The sequence below is a fragment of the Pristiophorus japonicus genome, chromosome 6, assembly GCF_044704955.1.
Source record: "Pristiophorus japonicus isolate sPriJap1 chromosome 6, sPriJap1.hap1, whole genome shotgun sequence".
NCBI classification, from domain to species: Eukaryota; Metazoa; Chordata; class Chondrichthyes; family Pristiophoridae; genus Pristiophorus; species Pristiophorus japonicus.
In genome coordinates, this window is record NC_091982.1 from 108,391,800 (window position 1) to 108,410,252 (window position 18,453).

Consider the following 18,453-nt stretch of genomic DNA (forward strand, 5'->3'; position numbering starts at 1 on the left):
GAGGCTGCAGAGCGACTTGGATAGGTTAGGTGAGTGGGCAAAGGCATGGTAGATGAAGTATAATGTGGATAAATGTGAGGTTATCCACTTTGGTGGTAAAAACAGAGAGACAGACTATTATCTGAATGGTGACAGATTAGGAAAAGGGGAGGTGCAAAGAGACCTGGGTGTCGTGGTACATCAGTCATTGAAGGTTGGCATGCAGGTGCAGCAGGCGGTTAAGAAAGCAAATGGCATGTTGGCCTTCATAGCAAGGGGATTTGAGTACAGGGGCAGGGAGGTGTTGCTACAGTTGTACAGGGCATTGGTGAGGCCACACCTGGAGTATAGTGTACAGTTTTGGTCTCCTAACCTGAGGAAGGACATTCTTGCTATTGAGGGAGTGCAGCGAAGGTTCACCAGACTGATTCCCGGGATGGCGGGACTGACCTATCAAGAAAGATTGGATCAACTGGGCTTGTATTCACTGGAGTTCAGAAGAATGAGAGGGGACCTCATAGAAACATTTAAAATTCTGACGGGGTTGGACAGGTTAGATGCAGGAAGAATGTTCCCAATGTTGGGGAAGTTCAGAACCAGAGGTCACAGTCTAAGGATAAGGGGTAAGCCATTTAGGACCGAGATGCGGAGGAACGTCTTCACCCAGAGAGTGGTGAACCTGTGGAATTCTCTACCACAGAAAGTTATTGAGGCCAATTCACTAAATATATTCAAAAAGGATCCTAGGGGGATCAAGGGGTATGGCGAGAAAGCAGGAATGGGGTACTGAAGTTGAATGTTCAGCCATGAACTTATTGAATGGCGGTGCAGGCTAGAAGGGCCGAATGGCCTACTCCTGCACCTATTTTCTATGTTTCTATGTTTCTATTAGCGCTGCACCTCGTGGTTTGGACGCCATCTTTTCCCTGTCCATGATGTCGACTGCCACGATCTTCTTTCCCAGGGATTCTGCCACTGAAGCTGGGAAGGCGCCCTCGGATCCAATCTTCCTCACCAGGAGTCCTGCCACTGAAACCGGGAAGGTGCGTTTGGGTCGTCTCGGCCGGATCATCACCTCGCAGTCGTGATGAGCGGTCTGTGCCTCGGGGGCTGCGTGGATCTGCTCTCCGGTGCCTGGTCCAACTGAAGGTGAGGGCTTGCTCTGCCTCTGAGCTTGGGGGATGTCGATCACTGGAGGGATGAAGTCTTCCCAGTTCCAATGAGTCTTCCCCATCCATCTTCTTCCAAGTAGCGTTGGTCCATCACCTGAAACAATTCACAGCGCCATCATGGGATACACTTATATCTGCACTACCAACAACTGATATCAGTTCCTTGGTGTAGGTGCGCAGCTTTGCCTGAACCGGGACCAGCTTGGGTCGTTCAGTTTAATCGTTCCATAGTCTCTCAAAGGCTTCCTGGCTCATTACTGACTGACTCACCCCAGTGTCTACTTCCACGAAGACTGGAACGCCATTTATCTCGACTTCCATTCTCACTGGAAGTCAATCTGTGGTGCAGATATATACTCCATACACTTCGTCCTGGGACTGAGCTGCCTCTCTAGCAATCTCCTCATAATCCGTGCTGGATTCACAGCCATCTGCTGACTCCTCTTCCACGTGGTGAGTCACAGCTCTTTTTTCACATTCGCTGGAGGTGGCCCATTGTGCTGCAGCCCTTGCACACATAGTCTCTGAACCGACACTGATGAGCCCTGTGATTACCTCCGCAACGCCAGCATGGTGCTACTCCACTTACGTTTGCACCCCTCGGTGGACTCTGAGTTAAAGGACTTGGGGGCCTGTACGCCCTGCCCTGGGCCGATTCACGTCAACAGTTCTGCCTGTGAAAGGCGCCATTCTATTTACAGTACTTGCCGGGTTTGAGTCCTGAGAGTGAGTCATCATCTGCTTGGAGCTGCAGCTTGAGGTCATGAACGCCTGGCTGATGCTGATGGCCTTCTGCAGAGTGACGGTGGTTTTGGCAGACATTACCCTGTGAAGGAGGGCCTCATGACCGACGCATCGGCGAGGAATGCGGCGAATTCACACGGTCCTGCCAGCCTCCTGAGGTCGGCAGTGTACTTCGCGATTTCCTGGCCCTTGGGGTGGTGATGTGTATAAAATCGATGCCTGGCTGTGAAGATGGTCTCCTTCAGTTTGAGTTGGTCCTGAATTAGCACTTTCATCTCTTCGTATGACTTAGTCGTTGTTTTCTCTGGTGCAAGCAAGTCCCTGACGAGGCCGTAGACCGTGGGCCTACAACTGGTCAACAGGATAGCTCTGCGCTTATCTGCCAGCGTGGCCAGATCATCGCCTACCAGGTCGTTTGCTACGAAATATTGGTCAAGCCTCTCCATAAAGGCTTCACAGTCTTCACCCTCTGAGAACTTTTCTAATGCACCAAGTTTGTCATTTTTGCGTGAAAGTTCATAATTTCGTCGTCAGTTGTTATGTCTTTAATACGCTTATGAATGACTCCACGAGGTCTAGTATTGTACTTGAGCTGTTGTGACCTTAGTCCCATTTATTGTAACTCCAGAGTGAGGCACAAGCATGGTGGGCAGCCTTTTATACTGGGCCCTGCACACCTATGCAGCTGACCCTCAGGTCTCCCATCGCTATGCCCTCTGGTGGCACACCTTATGTGACTATACAGTTAGTATACATGGTCTACATACATGACAAATAGTAAAAGGAGGGGTGGGGCCGATTAGGGATGAAAAAGGGAGGCAGAGGGCATGGCTGAGGTACTAAATGAGTACTTTGCATCTGTCTTTACTAAGGAAGATGTAGCCAAAGTCATACTGAAGGAGGAGGTAGTTGAGATACTGGATGGGCTAAAAATTGATAAAGAGGTACTAGAAAGGCTGGCTGTGCTTAAAGTAGATAAGACACCAGGACCAGATGGGATGCATCCTAGAATGCTGAGGGAAGTAAAGGTGAAAATTGCGGAGGTACTGGCCATAATCTTCCAATCCTCCTTGGACACAGGGCTGGTGCCAGAGGACTGGAGAACTGCAAATGTTACACCCTTGTTCAAAAAAAGGTGTAAAGGTAAACCCAACCACTACAGGCCAGTCAGTTTAACCTCGGTAGTCGGAAAGCTTTTAGAAACGATAATCAGGAACAAAATTAACAGTCACTTGGATACATGGCAGATGAAATTTAAGACAGAAAAGTATGAATTGGTACATTTTAGTAGGAAGGAGAGGCAATATAAGCTAAAGGGTACAATTCTAAAGTGGATGCATGAACAGAAAGACCTGGGGGTACATGTGCACTAATTGTTAAAGGTGGCAAATTGTTAAAAGCGGTTAAAAAAACCATACGAGATTCTGGGCTTCATAAAATGAGGCATAGGGCTAGATTTCAGGTTTTTATGATTTTGGGGCAATAATGGTGGCAGGGCAGGAAAGTTAGCAGCCGGGAATAGTTTGCGCCTCAGGTAGGTAAGTTTGGGCATCTGGGCCCTGAGTCAGGGGGCGCAGCACTAAGGGAGGTGTTGTACACCTCTCTTGGTGCTAGCATGGGAAACTCCCGAGCTAAAGAGCCAGGCCGGGAGCACTCCAAGAGATGTCTGGGGGGGGAGTGCGGGGGTGAAACCTAAAATAAAAGACAAACACATTCCCAAAACCTTGCCCAGGCCACCACATCACAAATCGCTAATAAATGTAAAGAATAAACAATCACACTTATCTTCGGAGTCCATTACTCACCCCTTCGCCGACGGGATGGTTGGACCTCCCTGATTTCCCAGGCGATCATTGCGGGCGCACTTCCGGGCCTACGGGTCGGGCAGGAGCTCAAACCTACGCTGGTGTCGCAACCAGGGGCGTTGCACACTGGGCGCAGCTCCTCCGGGTGGTGCTGCTCTGCGCCACTGCAAAACCAGACCTGAGGATCGCTGACCGCCTGCCCAGAACACCTCACCACCGCCATTGCACCGCTCCGGGGCAAGAAACGGAGCGCAGAAGACCGGAAAATCCAGCCCATAGAGTACAAAAGCAACAAGTTATGATGAACCTTTATAAAAACACTGGTTCAGCCTCAACTGGAATATTGAGTATTAATTCTAGGCACCGCACTGTTAGAAGGATGTGAAGGCCTTAGAGAGGATGCAGAGGAGATTTACTGGAATGATTCCAGGGATGAGGGATTTCATTTACATGGATAGACTGGAGAAGCTGGACTCGTTCTACTTAGAACAGAAAAGTTTGCGAGGCAATTTGATAGAGGTGTTCAAAATCATGAGTGGTCTGGACAGAGTAGAGACAGAGAAACTGTTCCCATTGGAAGAAGGGTTTAGAACCAGAGGACACAGATTTAAGGTGAAAGGTGACATGAAAACAACTTTTTTATGCAGCAAGTGGTTAGGATCTGGAATGCACTGGGTGATGGAGGTAGATTCAGTCGCGATGTTTAAAAGGGAATTGGAGAAGTACCTGAAGTTAAAAAAATTGCAGGGCTACAGATAAAGTTCAGGGGAGTGGGAGAGAGCTAGCATGGGCTCGATGGGCCGAATGGCTTCCTTCTGTGCTGTAACCATTCTATGATTCTATGATTTTTACAGATCATATTTTCTGCCAATTGTTCTTCCTTCCCCTCTTCCGCGCCTAAGTGCATTGACAGCATTCTGGGCACCAAGCATTGTCGGGAACCTGAGCTAAGGAGCCATTCTTTGTCAGTGAGCTGAGACGTCGGAACATTCAGCCCCTTCAGGCATTGCATTAGTTCATGGCTGACTGTGCCACAACTCTCCTGTGATTACAGTATCAGCTGTGTGTCTTTAATGGTGCCACATCCCCCTTTACCACTCTGTTTAATATATTTTTTGAAACTTTGGGGGAGAAATTAATTTGCCTAGCGCCTCTCGTTAGTGCCTGGGGGGTACGCTGTCGGGGCATTAAAGCGTTAGCGCCTGGGCGGGGCGAGTGCAGCGACACCAGGGAACTTCAGTGCCGGTTTAGCGCTGGAGCTAACTTACCGCTTGGGCCTCTAATGCCTCGCAGATCATGATGTCATAAAGTGTGCAGTGCCCCGTTACCACCTCGATTGTGAAATTGCCCCCCACCCCCTGCTGTATCGCCGGGCGTGAACAATGGCAGGAAGAGGAGGCGTTGTCACTTCGGCTGACCGCTTGGGGAGCGCTAATTAAAGGGAATGGTTTTCAGATTGGCCGAACTTTATTATTTGCACCAATCTGGTGACTGCTCAAAGTTTTCGATGTTTCACTGCTAGACGATGTCCAAGCCCAACAGTTTGTGAGAGCGTTTGGGGCTGTAATGGCAGTCGCGCAGGTCGCCGTGCAACGCAGAACTGCCGAGAAGTAGGTTGTGCACCATCATTGGCCCTTCGCTTTAAGCGATGGGAGCAGCCTCCGATGCCGGTATCTTTGCATCCAAATTGTTCAGCGCTTTGCTGCTACTGCACCGCTCTCAGACTTTAGCTCCCCAAGAGACGTGGTTAGCACATGATTTAGCACTCCACCACCCCCCCCTTGGAGCTTTAAAGCTGAATTTCCCGGCAGGAGAGAATCATTAGCACTTGGTGCTACTTTTTCTACTTTTCAAAAGTTAACGTCCCAACCTGGGCGCTACGGAATCTCTAGCCCTTTTCCTGTTAGCTTTGGTTTCTCTGCAAGTTTTTTTTTAGTAATCTTTTTGCACCTCTTATTACTTTCTGAAACATCATGTCTTTTCTCCTGACGCTGACTCTCCTGTTATCCATTTCAAGTGTTTTCTATTTATTTCAGATTTTAACTTTTTTTTTGATAAACCAGTCAGTTTTTATTGTTCATCTGTCTTCTCCACTTTGGATGTGTCCTGTCCTTGCACTTCAGCTGCATTTTGCAGGAAAAAAGTGTGATCTGTAAAGTCATTACTAGAGTTAGCACATTTTTAAGATGTTTATAGCTTTCCCGGTTTGTGGAATTTCCACTTTTCCTTGCGTTTGTGTAAGCCTTTTATTGTAGTTTGATACTGTCGCTTACCTCATTTGTTGAACATGGATGATTAACTGCACAAGTGAATCTTGCATTTTTGGGATATGTCTTCTTCTTCTTAGGCAGTCCCCCGGAGTCGAGAAAGACTTGCTTCCACACTAAAATTAGTTCTCAGGTGGCTGATGAGACCAATGTGGGATTTACAGGGTCTGTCACAGGTGGAGCAGATGGTAGTTGGAGGGACGGGTAGGTGGGGTGCTTGGTTTGTCGTACGCTCCTTCTGCTGTTTGTGCTTGGCTTCTGTGTGCTCCTGGCGAAGAGACTCTAAGTGTTTGTTGCCTTCTTAGATGCTCCTCCTCCACTTTGAGCTGTCTTGGGCCAGGGATTCCCAAGAGTCAGTGGGGATGTTGCATTTTTTCAAGGAGGCTTTGAAGGTGTCCTTGAAGCATTTTCTCTGCCCACCTGGGGTTCACTTGCTGTGATGTAGCTCGGAATAGAGTGCTTGTTTCAGGAGTCTAGCATCGGACAAATGGACAATGTGGCCCACCCACAGGAGCTGATCGAGCGTGGTCAATGCCTCGATGCTGGGGATGTTGGCCTATATCGACAACGCTGAGAGAGTGTGCCTGTGCTTCCACTGAATTTGCAGGATTTTGCAGAGGCAGCGTTGGTGGTACTTCTCCAGTGCTTTGAGGTGCCTATTTTGAGGGATATGTACTGGTCTTGTATTGTACCAAATGCTTCTTTCAATGCTTCTCGCTTTGTCTGTGGGTTTACCAATTAATAGCTCAACCCAGTTTATTGTTGTCAATTTACATATCCCCTTTGATGGTTTGTCTTACTTAAATTATAACCTTGGATTGTGACTCTCACTTCTCCTTCTCAAATCGAATATCAAATTTAATCATATTATAATCACTGTTCCCAAGATTTTCCCTTACCGTCAGATTGTTAACTAATTCTGGCTTGTTACTCATCATTAAATCTAATATGGCTTGTTGGATCTAGAACATATTGGCCCAGAAAACTCTCCCGAATGCACTCTAGAAATGCAGAAATCCATTCCCTAGAATGAATCATGAAAGTATGATTCTAATTCTAAGCATGTTTGCACTGTATGGACATGTGTCCAATAGTTTCAGGGACACGCTGGTGTTTGTGACTGACTAGATCATCAACCACTCTGACTCTCAGTTACACTGATACTATTATGCTAATAATTATTATATCTGGACTCAGCCTACCTTTGACCTTATTATTTCTAGACTCAGCCTACCTTTGACCTTATTATTTCTGGACTCAGCCGACCGCGATGTCTGTGACCCCTGAGATAAGACACAAAATGTCAGAGTGCTGGCCAGATTTGACCAACCAATATTCATCATAGGCAGTCCCTTGAAAACGAGGATGACTTGCTTCCACTCTCAAAGTGAGTTCTCAGGTGACTGAACAGTCCAACACGGGAATTACAGTCTCTATCACAGGTAGGGCAGACAGTCGTTGAAGGAAAGGGTGGGTGGAGAGTCTGGTTTGCCACACGCTCCTTCCGTTGCCTGCGCTTGATTTCTGCATGCTCTCGGCGACAAGACGCGAGGTGCTCAGTGCCCTCCCGATGCTCTTCCTCCACTTTGGCCAGGGATTCCCAGGTGTCGGTGAGGATGTTGCATTTTATCAAGGAGGCTTTAAGGGTGTCCTTGAAACATTTCCTCTGCCCACCTGGGGCTCGCTTGCCGTGTAGGAGTTTCGAGTAGAGCGCTTGCTTTAGGAGTCTTGTGTCGGGCATGCAGACGATGTGGCCCATCCATCGGAGCTGATCGCGCCTGGTCAATGCTTTGATGCTAAGCATGTTGGCCTGAGCGAGAACACTAATGTTGGTGCGCCTATCCTGCGAATGGATTTGCAGGATCTTGCAAAGGCAGCACTGGTGATACTTCTCCAGTGCTTTGAGGTGCCTGCTGTACATGGTCCATATCTCTGAAGCATATAGGAGGGCGGGTATCACTACTGCTATGTAGACCCTGAGCTTGGTGCCGGATTTGATGTCCTAGTCTTTGAACACTCTCTTCCTCAGGCGACCGAAGGCTGCATTGGTACACTGAAGGCGGTGTTGGACTTCGTTATCGACGTCTGCTCTTGTTGACAGTATAATGAGCAATTCAGCAGCATCACTAGCAAGCTTGCTTCTAGTGCAGCTTAACAAAAACCTATAATATAGTCGCGCCGATCTTCAGTTGTTTGAATACATCTTCAAATATGTCAGCTATTTTCATTTGACCATCTCAGAGTGTCACTTAAAGATGAAGAATACTTTTGCTGCTGAGGACAGATGTTCTTGGTGAAAGCCATTAAACCATGCTTGACAAACTTCTCAGTATTGAACACCTTCACATTTTGAGCAAGGATCTAAATCTCCAAGCTAGCCTTGGCTACAGACTCAGTTCCAAAAGATTAGTTTGATTGAGGTGATCTGTCACTTGAGCAGATAGGCCCTTGATATCCCAACTCTGCCGTTCCTGTGACTATCTTTTGTATCACGTGGAGCTGAAGCTTGCATTCATCCATAATATTTCCAAGATACACAATGGAATAATGGAGCAGTCCATTCAAGAAAAGGGGAGTACCAATTATAGAGAGATATATTCGCTTCCCTCCTCCTCCCTTCAACTTCTCCTAAAGGTTCTGGTTCCTGGGGGTACGAGCAGCCTACCAATACCTTGTTGCAGTGGTCATTCTTCACAAGCAAGCCTAAGCATTGGCCTGGATTTTGCTGTCAGCATTGATCAAACAGTGCTAGCCATTCATTACACTTACACTTGCCCACAGAATTTCTAAGGGCTTTTGCACTGGAACTTGCGGCGATTAGAAATACATTTTGGTGCTGCGCACTCTACAGGGGATCTAGGACCTGTGCAAAAAGGGCAAGCAGCAGTGTGTCTCCTTCACCAATCAGATTGCAGACACTGAGACACACAGGCCAGAGTTTTCTGGGGATCAGTGAGTGGGATTGATGGTAGGTTAGGAGGTGTGATCTCGGATCAGACCCGACCCACAGAGGCGGGTGACCCAATTAAAGCAATTATTGGCTTGTTGACAGACACTTAATAATGGTTTTAACCTTACCTTTTCACCTTAACTGCTCGCCCACAGGGTCCATGCTGCTCATGGACAACGTCTGTTAACCTTAGGCGGGAGTTGAATTGTCACTGATTCAGCTAATTAGTTGACAGCTTGAAATGTGCTATAATAGCTCCCATCTCACATTTGTTCACTTTCCAAGCGCAGAAGCTGTTGCTTACTCCATTTGGACCACAGATTGAGCTTTACGCAGGCTGCAAGTGTTTGGAGCAAACTCTCCATCCAGGCTCACCTCATTGCAACAACCTCTCTCGCCATTGACAGATTGCTTCTGTCATCTCAACTTCACCTGCATCTATTCCATCAGCATGGATACTATTTATACTATTTCATCTTGGTCCTCAGAATCCCGCTACACTCAGCCCCAACACTCCGATCACCAGGTACACCAGCAGCACCAACAACAACACCAACCTTCTCTGCAATCAACTGATGCTGCACAGGACACAAGGCAACAGCAGCCAACCACATTGCTGCCTGGGAGGCCAGGGATGGCCTCACCATGGCCACATTTACTTCACTTGATTCTGTACACCCTGGCTGCCACATGATGTGCCAGGTTGGCACAACCCTACACCAACACCATAAAGCATCCCTGCCATGCTCAAGCCATTCCTTTCACATTCATCACCATTGCGGGGGGTACCCTTATGTCTTACCATTCACTGCAACTCTTTAAGCCACTTTTAAAGGTGCATACAAATCTGTTCAAGAACGCATAGTTTTGAAAATAAAGGTTTCAATGGTTGACTGCACATTAACAGAAACTTTACATGAACATTGGATAAAACACCCAAGTGCCTATCCTTGTGTGTTGTTAGTTGGTATGATTGGACAAGGATGAGGGTGAGTGTGAGGGGTGGATAGTGAGATGGGGATGTGATAATATAGATAGAGAGGGATGGGTGGAGGTGCAAGGTAAGTTGGTGTGAGTAAGGATGAGTAGGAGTAGGGTAGGGAAGGCAGAGTGATGGGGATGTTATGAGAGGCACAGCAGGATGAGGTTGAGTGTGGCTTTGCAGTAACGTTTCATGATCCACTGAGTTCATTGAAAGGTTTGCACCACTGCAGCCTGGTCCTCCTGATCACATCCTCTTTTGCCCTCCTGTGCAACATGCAACCAGGCTGTGTTGGTCTCCTGGAGAGGTCACTTTCACCCATTGGAAAGGAAGAGAACCTCCCTGTGTGCTGTGACTCCCTCCATAAGCATATGGAGAGAATCATGGGAGAGCCTAGGTGCAGCCCTGCACCTCTGTGCAGTGTTTGTCAGTGTTTGCAGCACCGCAATGCTGTAGAACACTGACAGCACAAACATCAAATGTAAGGTGGCCTTTAAGGAAACTGGCTCAAGGCGCATCATGAATGACGTCACCAGACCCGCTCCATCTAATTGGGCCAGGAAATGCACTGGGCAGGCTTAACAAGCCCCAATGAGACATGTTCATTTTAGGCAGCAGGATGGAGCCAGCAGCGGGTCCGCGATCCACCACCAACACCGGCCGCACCGGACCCACCGAGGGGAGCAAAATCTCGGCTACAGAGTCTGAACCAGAAAGTGTAGGCACAATCAGTTAGAATAGTTAGAATTAAATACCATATAATTTACTGAAAGCGAAATAAAGAAATGAGAGAAAGATGAGATTAAGAGAGAGAGATAAAAGAGATATAAAAAATAAAGTTCGAACATATTTTTATTTTTTTAAATCTCCAACAATAATTAACATCTGAAGGAATGAGACTCCACATTTGTAAAAGTTATTTTTCAGTGACAGAGAGATTGTTTGGCAGTAATTAAGACTTATCACGCCATTAAAAAAATCACTTACACTTGAATGGACAAGCTCCAGCTTTTTCTGGCATGTTTAGTGGGTATCTATCACATAAGTACAGTAACCTCACTCCCTTCCATGTGTTTCGCTGCTGAGTCTCTCGGCGAGATACTGTTCCAGCAAAGTATGTGGAGGAGCAGGGCAACTCGAACAACAACTTCCTGATTTCTGCGTTTAACTGTACACGTGCAGTCACCGGATGTTGGGGTCCAATTTACACTTTTAATAACGCTAAGCGCTGATAGCCTCACTGTTATTTCTAACACAAAATCAGGGCCATTGTCTACAAGCTGTTCAACAATGATCATCAGAATCTTGCCGATCCTGCCCTCATCTAATGTTAATGATTTGCCGCATTACGACCGTAACTACATTTCACAAAGTACTTTTTTGTCTGTAAAGCACTTTGGGACATCTGGTGGTTGTGAAAGGTGCTATATAAAGGGGTGCAGAGGACCAATTGTAGCATTTTTACCACTGGCCTGGTTAAGATTAGCTAACTCAGCATAGAATGGGATTAATTCCAGGGCCTTCCTGTTAAAAATAGCGAAGAGGAAGGTCATATAAATGTTTCAACAAATATCACCAACAGTAATTTATAGCCTATTGTTGCGTCAGTGATTGGAATGCACATAACTTTCCACTGAGTGTAAAGGCTGCCTGATACTAAAGCAGAGCAGCGAACACACTGCAAGTCTTGAGAAAGTGACATTTCTTCCAGCTGATAGATCACTGCAGGTGTTTTTTGCTCCCAGTCAGCCAAGGAAACAAATACAAAAAAAAATCCATAAAATGAGACAGATGTTCAAAAAAACATCAGAATCAGATTTACTGGGCAATGCTTTCGTTTGTGTGCTGGCTGAGTTTTCTGCGCTACTTCAATTCTGACCTTTTGCGCTTCAATGATTGGCGGCCGTGCCTTCAGCTACCAAGGACCTAAGCTCTGGAATCCCCTCCCTAAATCTCACCTCCTCTCTCTCTTCCTCTCTCTCTTCTTTTAAGATGCCCCTTAAAACCTACCTCTTTGACCACGCTTTTGCTCACCTATCCTAATATCTCCTTATGTGGCTTGTGTCAAATTGTATTTGATAAAGCTCCTGTGAAGCACCTTGGGATTATTGCTATGTTAGAGGTGCTATATAACGGTAAGTTGTTGTTGTGTGTAGGCCCATCCTTTGTAAAACTGCCTGTGAATGTGCCTATGTTTTCCCCTAATAGCATTAAGTAGCAGATGCACTTCCATTACTTTGAATTCCTGGTGTTCTCCATTTTAGTCTCTAATACAAAGATCACAGGTAACAAATAATGCTCTTGTCAGGGATAAATGTTCTGAAATATTTACCAATGTTGTGCTCTAAATACATTTTATTCCAGAACATCTGCCATTGTTTTGTCATTGGATACGGCAGTAGTGCTGGAGGACTGGAGGGTTGTTCATGTTATATCACTATTGAAGAAAGGATAGAGGGATAAATCAGGAAACTATAGGGCAGTCAGCCTAACATCGGTGGTGAGGAATTTATTGGAAACCATTGGCTCAGTGACAGGAAGCAGAGGGTGCTGGTGGATGGATGTTTTACAGACTGGGAGGTGGTTTGCAGTGGTGTTCCCCAAGGGACAGTTTTGGGTCTAGTATTCTTTGCAATTTTTATAAATGACCTGAACTCTGGTGTCGGAAGCAACATTATAAAGTTTGCAGATGATATGAAACTTGGCAACATAATAGATAGTGATGGGGATAGGTGTAGACCTCAGGATGACATAGACAGGATGGTAAAATGACACATGGAGTGCAATGGGGAGAAGTGTGAAGTGATGCACTTCGGGAGGACTACTATGGACAGGCAGTATACAATAAATGGCATGGTTTTGGAAAGGGTAGCTGAGCAGAGAGACCTTGGTGTCCATAAACACAAATCCTTAAAGGTGGCAGGGCAAGCTGAGGCAGTTAAAAAAGCATATGGGTGCCTTGGGATTATAAATAGAGCGATAGGGGCCGAGATTGCCCCGCGCTGGGTTTGGGTCGGTCAATTCGGATTATCTGATATTTTAGCGCTGGCGCGGGAAGTCAGCCTAACATCGGTGGTGAGGAATTTATTGGAAACCATTGGCTCAGTGACAGGAAGCAGAGGGTGCTGGTGGATGGATGTTTTACAGACTGGGAGGTGGTTTGCAGTGGTGTTCCCCAAGGGACAGTTTTGGGTCCAGTACTCTTTGCATTTTTATAAATGACCTGAACTCTGGTGTAGGAAACAACATTATAAAGTTTGCAGATAATATGAAACTTGGCCGCCACCAGCCCTTCTTGCGACGCTCGCAGGGCGTTTGCGGTGCATTACGAGTAGCGCACGCTCAGCACATGAGTGCCGCACTGTTGATGTCAGCGCGACATGGACGTGCCGCAGCACACTGACACTTCACAATTTCCCATCCCTTTTAAAGGGAAGAGCCGCTGCGAACTCTGCAGCCTCTTTAGTGGTGCCCACTAGGCTACCATGGAGGGTGTCTGCCGGGCCAGCGGCCTGGCACCCAAGGGGGGGTGCCGGTCTGCAGGTTGGCGGCCCGGCCACACCAGTGGCCACCATTGTCAGGCCGACTGAAAAGTCGTCTGACAGAAAAAAGATGGTGGCTGCCACGCTATCACCTTTCCTTTAAGGGTGGCCGGGGCACCACAGCTACCTTGGCTTCTCGTACCGCGAACCTGTCGATGGCATCGCCCTGCGGAGCCCTTACGTCCCACAGAACAATTTCCCCTGAGCAGCTCAAAGGGGTCGGCGTGGGGTGATAAGGGATCGCCGAGCACGGCAATGATGTCATCGCCCTGTGTGTGCCACATCGGTGCGCTAATCGCGGGGTGTGGTGCAAACTACTTATTACCGGCAGAACCCCAGGGGCAATTCCGGGGATGGGGGCACTCTGGCCACCGCGCACAGGCGAAAGCCCTTTAACGCCTCCGGGTGGGATTTTCTGAGAGGGACAATTTCAGCCCCATAGAATATAAAAGCAGCGATTGTGCTAGAACTTTATGAATCACTAGTTAGGCCTCAGCTGGACAATCGTGGACAATTCTGGGCACCATACTTCTGGAAAGGTGTCAAGACCTCAGAAAGGTATCAGGATGTTACCGGGGATGAGGGACTTCTATTATCAGGAGTGGTTTGAAAAGTTAGAACAATTCTCCTTGGAACAGATAAGGACAAGAGGTGACCTGATAAAGGTTTACGAGATGATGAGAGGTTTTAATAGAGTGACTGGGGAAAAAATATTCCCTCTGCCGCGTGGGTCAATAACCAGAAGTCATCGATTTAAAATCATTAGCAAAAGATGTAGGGGGGCTGATGGGGAGAAATGTTTTCACTCAGAGTTGTCGGGATCTGGAATGTTCGACCTGAAGATTTGGTGGAAGCTGATTTTAAAAGGGGATATTTTCAGGAACTTGGGGATGAGGAACTTACAAGGTTTAGGATAAAAAGCAGGGATGTGGGACTAAACATAAGTGCTCTTGCCAGCACAGGCAAGATGGGCTGAATAGCCTCCTCATGTGCTGTAAATTTCTATGATTCTATATATGGTATGGACAACGGTTATTCTACAATGCGTATCTTTTTCTGTCTAAACAGAAGACTGAATCTAAGAACTATCGTACTAACCAAGACTTAAACACCTCTTGCTTGCTCCAATGTAAAAGTGCGCTCCAAAGCTGCTCACTTACAGGACTACTTACCACTGTGACGGCATCATTGAGGAGCGATTCACCGAAGACCAGAATGTGCAGCTGCTCGTTTACATGAATCTCCTCAAAGACGGACAGCACGGCCACTGGGTCCACAGCCGCAATCAGACTGCCGAACAGCAAATTGTAGAGCAAGGAAATATCCTTCAGGCCAAAAGATTCAATCTGGCAAATCCCGTAGAGCGACAAGCCAATACCGAACACATTCCACATGGTTCCCACAACTGCGTACCAAAGGATTGTTCCAATGTTCTCAAAGAAGGGCCTACTCGGCATGAAGTAGCCTGCATCGAGTACGATTGGTGGGAGCAGGTAAAGAAAAAAGATGTCAGTGCTCATGACTGGCGCCGATCTCCCATTCACTCCGTAGATTATTCCGCCCATTATCAGGCCCACGATTATGAGCAGGCAGCTTTCAGGGACAATGGAAGGCAGCTTGATGTAGAGATGAAATCCTGAATAGGGATTGAAAGAAAAAAAGTCAATTCAGTTCTCCTGGGAATTTTAAAACTGAAAGGAATACTATTGAAACCAACAATAACATTGAATGTGTAGTCACAGTTTACATCTCAAGCAATCTCCCAGATAGCTGCGAAAATAAAGTATTGTGCTGTTTGTATACAACTTCACATCTGAAACTCAGCAGGCAATTTTTAAAAGAGCTACCACAAAAAGTCATTGACATTCAAGTATATCACCATCAATTATTTTTGCCCGTTTTCCCTGTAAGCTTGAAATCTGCTTTGGAAGTTGCGACAACAAATATACTACAGTCACTGGAAATCTGAAATATAAATGAAATTGCAGGAAACACATAGCAGGTCAGTCAGCACCTGTGGAGAGAGAGATAGATAAGTTAATGTTTCGGGTGTGAACCCTTCCTCAAAACTGAATACAAGGAGTGGACAGGTGTAACAATACCAGCTGTGCCTGCTGTTTTGGAGGGTATGTTTAACACTCTTGCTCCCAGTCCTACTCAGGCCCTGTCATGGACCATCTCTTATGCTACATTTTTCAAAATTCATTCATGGGATGTGGACATCGCTGGCAAGCCCAGTGTTTATTGCCCATCTCTAATTGCCCTTGAGAAGGTGATGGTGAGCCGCCTTCTTGAACCCTTCCACAGTGCTGTTGAGGAGGAAGTTGCAGGATTTTGACCCAGTGACGATGAAGGAATGGCAATATACTTCCAAGTCAGAATGGTGTGTGATTTGGAGGGAAAGTTGGAGGTAGTGGTGTTCCCATGCGCCTGCTGCCCTTGTCCTTCTAGGTGATAGAGGTCACAAGTTTGGGAGATGCTGCTGAAGAAGCCTTGGCGAGTTGCTGCAGTGCATGTTGTAGATGGTGCACACTGCAGCCATGGTGTGCCGTTGTGGAGATAGTGAATGTTTGGAGTAGTCTGGGACGTTGGTGGAACAGTATGATTAAGTGAGTATGATTATGTCAGGCCACATTGAAGACTGTCATTACTGCTTCAAGTTCTTGACAATTTCATTAACTATAATTCCAAATTCCACCCATCCCACGCCATCAGATTTTGAAGTGGAATATTACACCTGTCTGCCTCCTCTTTTTCAATTCTGAAGAGTCTGCACCAGTAACGTTAATTTCTCTGTTTGCTTCACAGGTACAGACTGACTCGATGCGTGCTTCCAGCATTTTTGACTATTGGAAAATAGTTATCTGATATTGGGAGGAATGATCTCAAGTTGGATTTGAAGAAAAGACTCCAGCCACTGGTGGGCTTTTCCTGTCAACCCCATTGAGCTCAGTTTTGCAATGGCTCCTTGTTGCCACAATCAATCAAGTGCTGCTGTAATGCAAAAGAAAGCTAATCTCGCTCCAGGCACTTGAGCACGTACTCTCGACTGACACTCCAGTGCAGTAGTGAGGGAGCGCTTCACGGTCAGAACTATCCTTTTTCGGATAAAATGTTAAACTGAGGCACTGTCTGTCATCTTAGGTTGACGTAATGATCCCATGGCACTAGTCGAAGAAGAGTAGGGGAATTCTCCCCAGTGTCCTGGGCAAAATTTATCCCGCAACAAAAATGACTAAAGCAGATGATCTGGTCATTAACTCATTGGTGTGTGCAAAATTGGCAGCCGCATTTTCTACATTACAACAGTAATTAAACTTCAAAACTATTTAATTGGCTTTAAATCCCAGGTCATGAAAGGTGCTATATAAATGTAAGTTCCTTCTGTTTTTGTTCCTAGTCATTCAGCTCTTGTGCCAATGCCTGTACCTCTTGGACAAAGCACAATCGAGCTGCTGAACAATTATGATGCTGATCCCCTTGGGAATGCCATTATTTCATGGTTTCTGGCGATCATAGCCTTTTCTGATTATGACGTTTCACAGCCGCGCTGAGGTAAATGTTCTTGCAGATAAATTACATGCAACGATAGGTGAACTGAGCGATTGCTCAGTGATGGAGATTGGCATGTTGTCCTCAGACCTCCGAGGCCTGGGATGTGAACCCAGTCCAAAGAACAAGATGGGTCACGTCTTTCTGCCGCTGTATCAACCATACTTCATGTTTTTAGTTGCCGTGGAGATGGGCGGTAAAATGGGACGGAAACTTGAGAGAAAGCTGTAGCAGAATCTGCTGCTAATACTGATGTTATTTTTAGCTTTCTGCCTGGTGAAAACATGCATAGCTTCCATGAACATTCTGGATGCTAACCTGCGCCCACTGCTTCTTAAGGTTAATTAAACAATTGCTAACGAACCCTCACACTGACAACTGCTTAGCAACTGGCCAAGGCTTATTCTTTCTCCAATGCACAATCAGCAGGGGTCTGACTGAAGCAATGGGTGGCGGGCTAGCGGAGGGGGGTGGTGTAATCGAAGAATGCTCTACCTAAGTCTCACAGAACCTAAAGAGTGTTGCACATTGCATGAGCTATTGTGGAAGCACAAGAGGCCATTGTCACCATGGCAACAGTTACAGCTATCAGCAGCTGACTGTGGCATGCCCCTCATTTACCTCCAATCTGTCACAACCAGGGATTTTTATGCCCAGCTCCCTGTGGGGAAAGCGAAGCTGCTCTTGAAGTAATGGAGTCACGCTGAAGATTCAAACGCTGATTAACCTCGGTGTACAGGTCATTTTGGTATGAGCTCTGTTACCCCTCTCAATAGCAAACTTAGTGGCCTTTGCTGTTACCTTTCCCAGTTCGGTGCTCGGTCAGGTAATTGCGGAGTGTGACACAGGCGTTATTACTGCCGCCTCTGGAGCAGTCAGATTTAAGAACGTAAGAAATAGGAGCAGGAGTGGGGCATACGGCCCCTCGAGGCTGTTCCGCCATTCAATATCATGGCTGATCATTGACCTCAATTCCACTTCCCTATCCTATCCCCATATCCCTTGATACCAGCAGAGTCCAAATATTTTTCTATCTCAGCCTTGAATATACTCACCCAATCAGCATCCATAGCCCTCTGGGGCAGAGAATTCAAAAGATTCACAACCCGCTGAGTGAAAAAACTCCTCCTCATCTCGGTCTTAAATGGCCTACCCCTTATCCTGAGGCTATGCTCCCTAGTTCCAGGCACTCTAGCCAGGGAAAGAACCTTTCAGCATTTACCCTGTCAATCCCCTTCAGAATCTTGTATGTTTCAATGAGATCATCCCTTAATCTTCTAAACTCCAGAGAGTATAGGCCCATTCTACACAGTCTCTCATCCCAGGAATCAATCTTGTGAACCTCCGTTACACCGCCTACAAGACAAGTATATAATTCCTTAGATAAGGAGACCAAAACTGTGCACAGTATTCCAGGTGTGCTCTTAACAAGGCCCTGTACAACTGTAGCAAGACTTCCT

At 46.6% G+C, this 18,453-nt stretch overlaps 1 protein-coding gene across 1 annotated transcript in view; it reads right to left on the bottom strand.

Moving 5' to 3' along the window:
- LOC139265753 (sodium/hydrogen exchanger 2-like) overlaps positions 1 to 18,453 on the bottom strand; it is a 271,688-nt gene that overhangs the window by 223,234 nt on the left and 30,001 nt on the right. Inside the window, exon 2 of the mRNA XM_070883110.1 lies at positions 14,614 to 15,077. Within this exon, the coding sequence (XP_070739211.1) occupies positions 14,614 to 15,077 (464 nt within the window). The remainder of the gene's footprint in view (positions 1 to 14,613; positions 15,078 to 18,453) is intronic.